At 32.2% G+C, this 11,241-nt stretch overlaps 1 protein-coding gene and 1 long non-coding RNA gene across 9 annotated transcripts; one reads left to right on the forward strand and one right to left on the reverse strand.

Moving 5' to 3' along the window:
* The first annotated feature begins 1,927 nt into the window (after nucleotides 1–1,927).
* LOC105961972 (uncharacterized) lies at nucleotides 1,928–2,759 on the forward strand. Of its 2 annotated transcripts, none has more exons than XR_001173143.2 (3): nucleotides 1,928–2,277; nucleotides 2,374–2,448; nucleotides 2,582–2,759. It is a non-coding gene; the product is annotated as an uncharacterized LOC105961972 (long non-coding RNA). The 2 variants fall into 2 exon arrangements; XR_001173144.2 differs by having other exon boundaries at nucleotides 1,939–2,288.
* Nucleotides 2,760–7,154: 4,395 nt separating this feature from the next.
* On the reverse strand, nucleotides 7,155–11,025 carry LOC148770151 (uncharacterized). Of its 7 annotated transcripts, none has more exons than XR_016031832.1 (7): nucleotides 10,525–10,640; nucleotides 10,251–10,329; nucleotides 9,897–10,108; nucleotides 9,613–9,793; nucleotides 9,375–9,457; nucleotides 9,087–9,172; nucleotides 7,155–7,715 (listed from the first exon to the last, which is right to left on the reverse strand). XR_016031832.1 is itself a non-coding variant. In XM_088819851.1 (7 exons), exons 4-7 carry the CDS (start codon nucleotides 10,071–10,073, stop codon nucleotides 9,143–9,145), a joined length of 471 nt encoding a protein of 156 aa, XP_088675977.1. In that variant the 5' UTR covers nucleotides 10,074–10,108; nucleotides 10,251–10,329; nucleotides 10,525–10,592; nucleotides 10,818–11,024; the 3' UTR covers nucleotides 7,155–9,142. The 7 variants fall into 7 exon arrangements, 6 of the variants coding, with proteins under 6 accessions (XP_088675977.1, XP_088675976.1, XP_088675981.1 ...); XM_088819851.1 differs by adding an exon at nucleotides 10,818–11,024 and having other exon boundaries at nucleotides 7,155–9,172; nucleotides 10,525–10,592; XM_088819850.1 differs by adding an exon at nucleotides 10,662–10,795 and having other exon boundaries at nucleotides 7,155–9,172; nucleotides 10,525–10,592.
* Nucleotides 11,026–11,241: the final 216 nt, after the last annotated feature.

Raw genomic sequence — 11,241 nt, forward strand, 5'->3', positions numbered from 1 at the left:
ATCAAATCTGGGGAAATCTATCTTAATATCTCTCCTCTCCAAGTTTCTGAGGAAGGTGTTAGGATTACCTTGCCCCTCATAGATATTGCCTCTTCTTGGGGGTGAGATCTCCGGATTCCTGTGAGGTTGATCTGAGGTGTTGCCTGCTGAGGTTTTTCCTCTATCTCCTCCTATAGATCTGATTATTTCTCCCATCATTCTGTTCATCTCGTCCATCTTCTGGTTGCTCTCGACTCTGTTTCTTGAGATCTCTCCCTGCAGGATAGACAGCTCTCCTTGGATCTTATCATTAAAAGCTAGCTGTTCTTCCACAAAAATCTCAGCCTCGGTTCTGCTCTGTTCTCCACTGGCCGAACGAACATGGCTTCTTGTCATCATCAATGGTTGCGTGGTCGGACAGGAAAGCCTTGCTCTGGATACCAAATGTTATGAATCTCCTTCACCACAAGTTAATTCGCACATACAAACAAAAGAGTGGGTAAAAGGTAGTGTAATATTGATAGCAAAGATTAGGGTTTTCCTCAATACACAACGGATAAAAAGAACTCCAGCTACTCTACCTTACCTAAACTAGAATAATCTGAAAAAGCTTAAAAAAGAAAGCAAGAGCTGGTCCCTCCTTTTATAGAAGCAAAAGAGGCAGCAGCTGGGTAGGTCAGGAGCTCACATGCATGCAAAACGCATGAGCTCCTGCACAGTCATCATAAAACGACGGCGTTTAAATAAAATAAATAATAAAAGAAAAAACGTGTTTAAAGGAAATGGCAATAACGATTCTTCAAGTTGGACGACGTCGTATGAGAGGATTTTCAAAGGCCAGTTAAGTTCGTTACATTCTCCAAGCTTTAGTTCCTACCCCTTTTCGAGAATTTTTGAATTCATTAAGGAGATTTGGAAGATTTGATTACAGAAAAAGAGAATTTTCGAATTCATTAATTTCCCCTTCTTCGTCGGGAAGTTTCATATCTAATCCTTCGGTTCCCTCTTCTTCTTTGTATTCGATTCTCTTCAAAGAGGTAAGGACTTTGGTGTTTACTGAATTGATGATAAATAAAAAGATATGTTTATGTTTTTAATTGATTCATATGTTTAGGTATGGGATTTAGGGATCTAGGTCAAGAAATATAGATTTCAATAAACCCTAGTTTGATTTCCAGATTCGTAGCCTCAGATTCCAGTGCATGATTCATCGCTGATTTATTTTCTGAAAATTACGAAATTAATTATGCATGTAGATGTTTCTGTTAGCTTCGTTTTGACATATGGTATGCGTAATTTAAAATTATATTGATCAAGTTATGCACCGTTTTCTGAAACTTCATGATTTCTGAGTCATCTATGAGTTATATGTTAAATTAGATTTTATCTTGTTCCAATTCATGCGATTCCAACTGCATATGATTATAAACTTATAAATATGATTCTTCGTGAAATTTCATGATGTTTCGTTGAAAGAATGATTTATTTGGTATTTTTAAAGTTGAATGCTCTGTTCTGAAATTCTGCTGATGTTGCTGTACTAAATTAATTATTCCTCTTCCATGGATAGGTATTTTACTGAACTGTTTTAATATGGCATAAACCACATATATGTGAACGTTGTGTTAAAATTTCATAAGGTTTGTAGGCATGGTTTAATATATATGAATTTTCAAAGTTGAAGTACCAAAGCTGCCAGATTTTCTAAAATAATATTAGATTGTCGGGTGTTGCTCACGTTTATACGAGATTTATTTGTCGTGGATCCCAGGTATACTGAATATTATGTACTTTGATTGCATATTTGGTGATGAGATACTATAGAACAAATGAAGACTCAATTTCGGGTGATATGATATTTATTAAAGAACATTTAATTATGCTAAGCTAATTTGTACATTTTATGGATAAGTTTAATGTTTAACATCTTTTTATGCCATTATTTATTTAAAATTTATCTTATGCACATTGAGCAACGAGTTTACAGTATTTTGATCAAAATTAGACATAACATCATATGATGTATATAAGGGTATGTTAAGTAAATTTATTGGTTGGACGATATTGAGTTAGTATTTGGTAATGTATTGATCTAATCGTTACGATTTTTGCTAAATATACTTAATTTGTGTTCTCTCTTTTATTAATGCAAGGACCAGGTTTTTTTGACATGCATAAATTTGAACAAATCAACACTCTTACTTCAGATGGAGCTGACATAGAAAGTAGTATTAGCTTACCGGGTGTTGCTCATGATTATATGAGATTTATTTGTGGTCAATCCAGGTGTGGATCCAGGTATACCGAATGTACGTTATATAAAAATGAACCATAAAATTTGTCAAAATTATTTCTCTACTTCTACTGATTGTGGATAAATTCTTTATATATCAGGTAACTAGGTTGGTGGTCAATTGAGGAAGGGAGTCGGGAGGAGCAAGTTCAGCTATATTGTGCATTGGGATCTAGGTGAGTTTTCTGAAATCAAAGTTCTGATCCATTTCATGCAATATTTTGTATTAATTGTTTTTGAAGCTTCTTCAATTATTATATGAGGTAGAACAAATGAATTACAATTTCTGTCCTAACTGATAATTCTCAGGCAATGCATCACATTAAACACATGGACTGGACGAGGTAAGTAGCTACTTATGCAAAAGCCCTAGATACATTATTGAATTATGAGTGCTACTAAGTGACAAATGATTGAAATTGATTCTATCATATGATTTCTTATTTTCTATTCGAATTTTTTTTCCCTTTTTTAGGTTGGGCTGTTTAGTGAAAGAACGTTATCGTGGAAGTCATTTGTGGTCGCTTAACAATTTATGAAGTGGAATTTATTATGAAAAAATTATAGTAATCTTTCTTATTATTTGGAATGATTGATTTATTATTGTATTGAGTATGATAGATTGAAATTATAACATTCACATTTGTTTGATAATATGTAAATATGCAATCTTTAGTTTAATTTTAATTTTTTTACAGCCATTGTTGCAAATAAACATTAATGATTAATGCAACCAATTAATTATTGGTCTGAATTGGTCAGTAAATTTAATAATAGTCGAAAACATGTAAAAATTATTGCAATCAATAATATGGTCACGATATGTATATATTTTAGCTACCAAAAAATATATTATTTATCAACCAACATATACCGTCACTATATGTATATTATGTAGCAACCAAAAAATGTGGTGGCCAAATATATATCCTATAGCAACAATAAAATATGGTCACTATACGTATATATCATTTAGCGACCAAAATAATATGGCCACTATATATGTTGCTATAGCAACCATGATAATATTATTGCCACCATTAAATTTACATTAGCGAGTCTAAAACTGGTCGTTAATAATTATATTTTGAGTGACCATTATTAGTTCGCCGCTAAATCTCATCTTTTAGCGTCCATATATTTTCTTGTCACTGAGTACTTTTAGTAGCTACTCTGTTGTGACCACCGGTGACCAAGCTTAATTTGGTCGCTAGAAGTTTTAGCTACCATTTTCTAACTTTTAACGATCATACAAAATCGTCATTGAAACCAAAATTTCTTGTAGTGGGAATTGGTGTTGTTGGTAGTTCGCTGGTTGCTAGTCGCGGTGTGGTGGGTTGGGGAAATTGCAACCAAGTCTCTAATTTAAGTTTGAGAAATTTAGCATAATTTTAATTTGGCCTCTAATTATTGTTTGGATTCAATCTGACCTCTATTTTATGTTGTTATAATTTTATATTATTTAATTAACGGATACATTTGTAATTTTACCTTTGGTCAAAGACTAAAACCATGAATTAATTAAGCCGCTTTCTTGAGTTAATTTGGTTTCAATGTAATCTATTTTAGGGATTATTTGCCAAAACCCCCTCATTACACACGTGTAGTTACAATGAACCCAAATTTATTTTGCATTTTTAAGGTAAATCCAAGACACTTTTTATTAATAAAAAATAACTAAATATCACCATTATACCCTTATTTTATTTAAATGTATATTAGGGTTCCCAATTAACCCACAAATCTCTCTTCCGCCTCTCTCTTATCTTCAATAATTTCGCCGCTGTAGCAGTACGAAGGCTGAAGATGGTGACTGAGGTTTTCAGACCCAAGGCATTCTCTTCGCATCTCGGTTGAATCAGCGTCCTCTATGGCGAGAGGCGAGACAGTGGTTGGGGGCAGTTCCAGGCGATCGCCGCCATCTGCTAGCAACCCACGACGGCGGAGACCTTGCATCGGTAGTAATTGAGGTAGTCGAAGGAGGAGCTATGGTGGGTGGTGGCACAGATGAGAGGCTGCTCGATTTCGAGGTTGTGAAGGGTCGTGCGGCGGCCGGCGGGAGAGACTAGTCTTCAAGTTGGTTACTATTTGCCCGGAGAGAGAAATCAGCGACAAATTTTCTTCTGTGAGGAGTTTAACAAGATGGGTTCAGTGAATGAGGTTCATTTTCTCAAGAGAGAGACAAATTCTTTATTTGGGGATTTTCTGAAATTAAAGTATTTGAATTTGGTGCACCCGAAAATAAGGTTTCGTTTTTCGGGGATTTGAGATATAAAAAAATGGTGGATTCCAACGAGTGACCGGAAAGTGAGTTTTTGTAAGATGTTTGCTTATTCACCTTCCTAACCTTCTTCTAGTCAAGGAAGTTACATACCTCAATAGTTTTTTATTAACTTATAGTAATAATTTATCTTCCTCTATGCACAAATGGGTTACAACATTTATCTTTCTCTGCCCAATTGTTGTACTTTTGCTTGGTTATGCTACTGTTGGAAAACTTTTTTTTTTCTTGGGCCACTCTTTACACAGTAAAGAGTGGTATTCACACTCAATATTATTCCCTCAGTACATTGTCTTATTAATGTTTGTGTTAGAATTTATTGTGGTTTTCAATGAAAATATATATTTTTGTTGTTTTTGTTAAATTTTGTAGTCGTTTTATTTTTTCTGACCAAACACTTCATAGTGAATTACGTTTATTTAGTAGTGGATTGTTTTTTTTTAATAGTGAATTTGCGTTACTTTACAGTGGTTTATGTCAATTGGGTTGCGGATTACCTTCTTCGTAGTTGGTTATGTTAATAATATAATGTAGTGGATTACGTTAATTTTTTTTTTTGAATTATGTTAATTTCATAGTTGATTTCGATATATTAATAGTGGATTTCGAGTTAATTTCAGAGTGGATTTCGATAAATTTATAGTGGATATTGATAAACTTATAGTGGTTTTCGATAAATGTGTAGTGGATTTCAATAATATGTAGCGGATTTCGATAAATATTTAGTGGATTTCAATAATACGTAGCAGATTTCGATAATATGTAGCGGATTTCAATTTGAACAAAATATTTTTTATTAAAAAAAGCTGGGAAAAAAATTTAGAAAAAAAAAACCATTAATGTGGATTATGCTTATTTTATAGTAAATTTTTACTTTAATTTCATAGTGATTTTCGATAAATTTAGTGGTTTTCGATGAGTATATAGTGGATTTCAATTTTTCTTTAAATATAAACCATTTAAAAAACTGAACAAAGAAAAAATAATTTTTGTTTTAAATTGTAAAAAAAAAACTATTAAAAAATTAAAAACAATTGGGAAAATATAAACTAAAATTAACGTGAGATATGTGATAGGAGAGATAATAGTGGATGGTGTGAGATGAGAGAGATAATAGGGGCATTTGCATATCTACCAAAAATGAATTGATTTTTCCACAATAATATAATATAGTAATTTTCAGTAATAGTAAATAGGGGCATTTTGGATAATTAAAGTTAATTGGATTTATAACAAATATCAATTAAAAAAAATGGATTTATCAAGAAGTCAAAATTCAATGAGGGGTGTTTGTCAAATAGCCCCTTTATTTTAATATTATTATTATTATGATGTTTTTTTAATAAATGTTATTATTAATATGTTGTTAGTCCTGAAATTTAAGGTTAGATTGGCTGGATGAAGTTATGTTGTATGATCATTATTAATTAAGTTCAAGTGTAACATAATATTATTCCATAATTATATTTTTAGTTAAGTTTTGCTTTGAATTATTACTACTGTTTCTATAATTATTAATATATACAGAGTAAACAAAGATTATCCATAAGAATCAAATGCACTCTTTACAAAATAGAAGAACAAAAACAAGTAGAAAGATGCTCAAACTATCAAGATAAAAAATATTTTAGTGAATGAGCGAGTTAGAAATATTATTCGTTTGGCTCAAATGAATTGAAAATTTTGAAATGAATGAATTACAATGAGCTCTCATATATGAATGGTTTAAAATGAGTTAAAATGAGAATGATTGAAAATCCAACATAGTAACTATCTAAATAAAGAAGTAATATGAGCCTGAGCCATAAATCGTAAAATCTTAGCTTTGCACATACAGTATACACAACATTAGTCCTCGAAGAGAAATAATTTACATGTTTACATTAATGGATCAGATTTTTGTTTAAATTTTCACCAAGACCACCTTTCAACGTCGGCCAAAATCTCAACCATTAGTTACCTACCTGGATATCGTAAAAAATGTTGTACAGTAGAGATATTCATAAAAATGAAAAATATATATCCAAAATATATATCCTATGTGTATAGTTAAGATGTGAGCATGTACAGATGAAACTTCACCACAAGTTCCACCGTTCTACTTTTAGTTTGGCTTCTGTTGTGCTTTTTTCCTCCGGTAAAATGTTGGGCAATCTCGACTGATAAAGAGAGCCTTGGCACTCCTGACATTGTGTTCATATCCTACCAAAAAAGTTCCTCTAATTCACCAACTGCAGAAAAAAATTATGAATTAATTATTCAAATATTTGGAGTAGATAGACAGTTGTGCATGGCTGAACAAACTAAAAACAAAGGAAAGATAACCTACCATTTTCTATTGACTTGCAATAGAGTTCAGATTCTCTTCCTTTGATAAGAACTAGTATTTATCCCCGTGCGCTGCACGGGGCGTCTACTTAAATAGAAGAATAAAAATTGAAAATCATAAAATATATTGTCAGTTACAATAGAAACTCGATAAATTAATAACCTTGCTTAAATAATGATTTCTTACGGTCCTGAACTTAGGAAAGAAAAACATTCATATAATTACTCACTATTTAGATTACTTAAAGGTAAATGGATAAAAATACCCTGGGGTAACCAACATTCAACCAAAATGCCCATATGATTTCTCAAAATGTGTCACAATGGCTTGATGAGTATTAAAAATGATTGACAAATCAAATAGTTTTGTTTTTGCAGAATATGAGACAACAAAATTACAAATGGAAGAAGAAGAATGATACATGTTTTGGTTTAGCATTACATGTGAACAATCTTCGCAAATCCATTTATATATTAATGCACCCTCCAAATCTCTTAATATAGAATCGGGAAGGATGTCTGAGTAATTCTTTCCTCCCGCATTAAACAAAAATCAACTCATCCTCAACTCCAATATCACCACAATTCCAATATAGCACTTCGTCTTTGAAAATATGGACACCATCTTCGGATTGATTAATAGAATAACAGTTGCCATTGAAAGTTGAAACTCAGAAAAGATGATTCGCTGAAGCTGTTTGAAATATATGTCTTCTTAATGGAGGTACTACAACACAAATCGATCATTGGTGGTGTGTCGTAACTTCGGAGCCGTTTTCAGATGTGCCACCATTGTTTGTTGTAGTCTTGAATGTGTTCAATATGGAATTGTCCCTGTGACGTCGGAATCTCATTTAAACAGGTTCACATAAAAAAATGAGAAGATAAAATAACAGTAAAGAAGAGCTCATCGATATTTCAGAAATAAAGTAAATTGATGGAAGCTAAGCTAAATATATTAAAGCCTGAAAATGTTGAAATACATTCCTTTGGCATTGAATAAATGATTGTGTGTGGTTATACTTTCCTACTTGTCAGTTAAGTAGCAATTGCAGTGACCAAATTTTGATTGCAAAACTTGAGATAGTGAAGACCAATAAATTAGTCAAACAAAGGAAGGGTTCAATGATCAAGCCAATAACAATATTTGCGAAATCAAAAGGTCAATTGAACAAAAATTACAAAGCCTTAATTCCCACTACTTTCAACTAAGAACCAACACCACAACACATTAAAAGAGACAAAAAATAAGGGAAAAAAAAAAAAAGAATAATCAACTACGGCTTTAAACAATTAAAAGAAGTCAGACGTTTTCCTATAAGCTCATATTACCTCAGTTTCTAAATCACATTATGAATTCCACGACTACAAACAATTAAAAGGAGTCTATAGTTTCTTATGAACCCTTATTAGCTCAGTTTTTGCATCATACTATAAACGCCGACATTTTTTTCCTTAAATGCAGTAACATTAACATCCAAGTTAGTGTACTTTGAGCATGTTGTAAAATATAAACAACAATTTTTTTGCCTTTTCAAGAAATTCGGATTTCTAGTCAATAAACATACCTTGAATTTCCGCAATACTCCGGCGGGGGTAGAAAAAATCAAAACAAAGAAGAAACGAACTTCTAAAAGAATTCAATCTATTCAAATGGGTGGTGCGAGAATCGTGAGAAATAGAAAAAAAGAGGGGCAACTATCGAATTCAAACTATTCAAGCTGATAGTTCAAACTAATTCCATGTACAATATTTATTTGGCTACACTCATTTCATTTCTCTTCTAGAAGTTGGTCATTTTCAGACTTTTTCATAAACAAATAATAACATGGGCAAAATAACTCTCACTGATTCAATGTGACATTTATATCGCTTAAAGATTATAAGATGAATTTTGTAAGTTTTATTTGCTAAGTATTATTGTGTGCTCCTCTTCACAATCATTTACTGTTTGTTTAACCATCAAGCATGCAGGTTGTGACCACAAAACATGAAAATGCACAATTCTATTATTCCACAATAGATAAGACATCTAGGTTTATTTACTTATCAATTTACCGAATGATGATGAGATACCACTTGAGCCTACAAAAGCATTCGACAGATATAGAGCCCTCAACAAAGGATAAGTTGAAATTAAAAAAAAAAAACATATGAATTTTATTATAGAGAGAACATAAAGGTAATCTAAAGAAGAACTTTTACCTTCGACCAAGAAACTATCGGCGCCTATGCAACCAACGAACACCGCTGCAAGTCAATCAAAAACCAAAGGAGTACAATATTCGCCACTACAAAATAAAAAAGAAAATCACAAATATTCAACTATAAAGAATCCAATTGACAAAGAGAGGGTTATAAATTATGGTTGCGTGGAGCCTAATATTGTTATGGTGTAAACAACAATAGGAACAACTACTGTATAACTGTTTACTCTGAATTGAACTTCCAATCCATACAAAGAATCAACAAAGAAGAAGATTAGAAATATACCTCCGTCGAGATTGTTCTTTGCATATGTAATCCTTCAAGATTATGCCATTTTTTATAGTCAATGGTTTTATTCGCCACTACCCCTGCAAAAACCACAAACACATACAAACAAAACAAAAATAAAAATAAAAAATAAAAAAGAAATCACTAAAACTGAGAAACCCACTTATTACTTCTGTTAATTATATTCTTATATAACAAAAATGCAACATATAGGAAAAGTGGAGAGGGAATTAACTGGAAGAATTGCAGGTGATAGTTTGTGGAATTGCTCGGTGCAGAAGATATAGAGTCACTCCGAGAACAGGGTGGAATGATATTAATGAAGTGGCAGTAAAGAGTGAGCCACGATCTTCTTCTTCGATGGCTCGATGAACAGAAAACAACCCGCGAATAAAGATATTAATCAGCAAATCGTTCTGTTCACATAAACATACATTCTCAATTGAAAGATATGCGTAAATTACTTAACAAATATTATTAATCACATCATAAAAGAAAATTAATAAATAAAAACATCACCTTCGACATCATCTCGTTAACCGCGGCAGTTAGTTTGGAGATGGAGAGATAGTGGCTTGAGAGAGTGAGGAATTGAATGCAAATACAGTCAATTGCAATCCAACAAATGTAGCAAATGATATCCATCAGAATATCAGGATCATTTTTTTTCCCTTCTAATAAAGCAACCAATTCCATGTTGAGATATTGAAACAAATCCCAAATTTACCAAACTGAAAAAACAAAAATTATTGCCCCATCTCAAATAATGTTCTGAATCCCAGGTACTCATTAAAATATATGAACAATAAAAATACATTGTGGAAATGATAGGCAAATTAAAACAGTCCAAAAAAATAAAATTAAAAAACCAACCCGAGGGCTTAAGTAAGTGCAGGTTGTAGAGATAGTTAGGATCCATGCAGAACTTCACCCCAACAGTTCCATTCCCAAACTACTTCACCAAAAATGAATTTAATAAGAAATTATGATGGAGAAACAAATAGAGATTGTTTGATTTACGGAGAAAAAAAAAATTGAGGCTTCTTATTTGTCATATTGTCTCAGCGAAACTATTTTTATGAAAAAAGATAAAATTAAAGAAAAAATTAAAGGGAAATCAGTAGAATTCAATAAATTGAACACTTGCCTTCCACAAATGAAATTATGTTCGTCACATTCAGTGTCTTTCCTCTGTTTGCTGACGACCGAATCATCCTGCGCAAAAACACCATTAAATTTCAGTCATAACAATAAAATGAAAAGGGTTAAGGCTCATGTCATTACTGTCGATTCTGATTTCACATGCTACAAACAAAATTGAAGATGAATTGGAGGAAGAGAAAAGCATGATTAGAACGGAAGTATTTCTTTTTCTTCTTGAAATTACATATAAAAGGTGTTTATTTGTGAGTGATGAAGAAATATCAAATATGTATTTACCGTGGGTGTTTATTTGTGATTGGAACTGTTGAATAGAAGTGGGCAGTTTCTTTCGACAGTTTACAGATAGTGGGCAAGTGTATCTGGAAACCGGCAGGGGACAACAACAAAAGAAGCATATTAACTTGCAAGGTAAAATGACAAAACTACCCTTAGGGCTACAATCTTTTTACCAAAGCTGCCATTAGGGTTTCGGGGAAAACCTTTCTTTTATATATAAAGATAATAAGAATAGATTTTTGTATATATATTTTGTGATTACAAAGATCAATATATAGATACATACGAGAATCTATTCTAGGAATGATATTGACCTCAATATTCTATGCTATAATCAAGGTTAATTACAGGGCAAGTATACATCAATTAATATATGCATATCACGGCACAAATCGTGGGATTTGTTCCAACACTCCCCCTCAAG

This window comes from Erythranthe guttata, chromosome 6 (assembly GCF_056151865.1).
Source record: "Erythranthe guttata isolate IM_541 chromosome 6, IM_541, whole genome shotgun sequence".
NCBI lineage: Eukaryota > Viridiplantae > Streptophyta > Magnoliopsida > Lamiales > Phrymaceae > Erythranthe > Erythranthe guttata.

Bases quoted from the DNA above. Each gene is read 5' to 3' on its own strand.
- LOC148770151 (XM_088819853.1), bottom strand. From the start codon at position 10,073: ATGGAATTGGTTGCTTTATTAGAAGGGAAAAAAAATGATCCTGATATT. The intron at 9,794-9,896 runs GTGATGTTTTTA...TTATGTGAACAG, and splicing joins TTAACGAGATGATGTCGAAG to AACGATTTGCTGATTAATAT. The intron at 9,173-9,374 runs GTATATTTCTAA...TTTATTTTGTAG, and splicing joins AAAGAACAATCTCGACGGAG to TGGCGAATATTGTACTCCTT.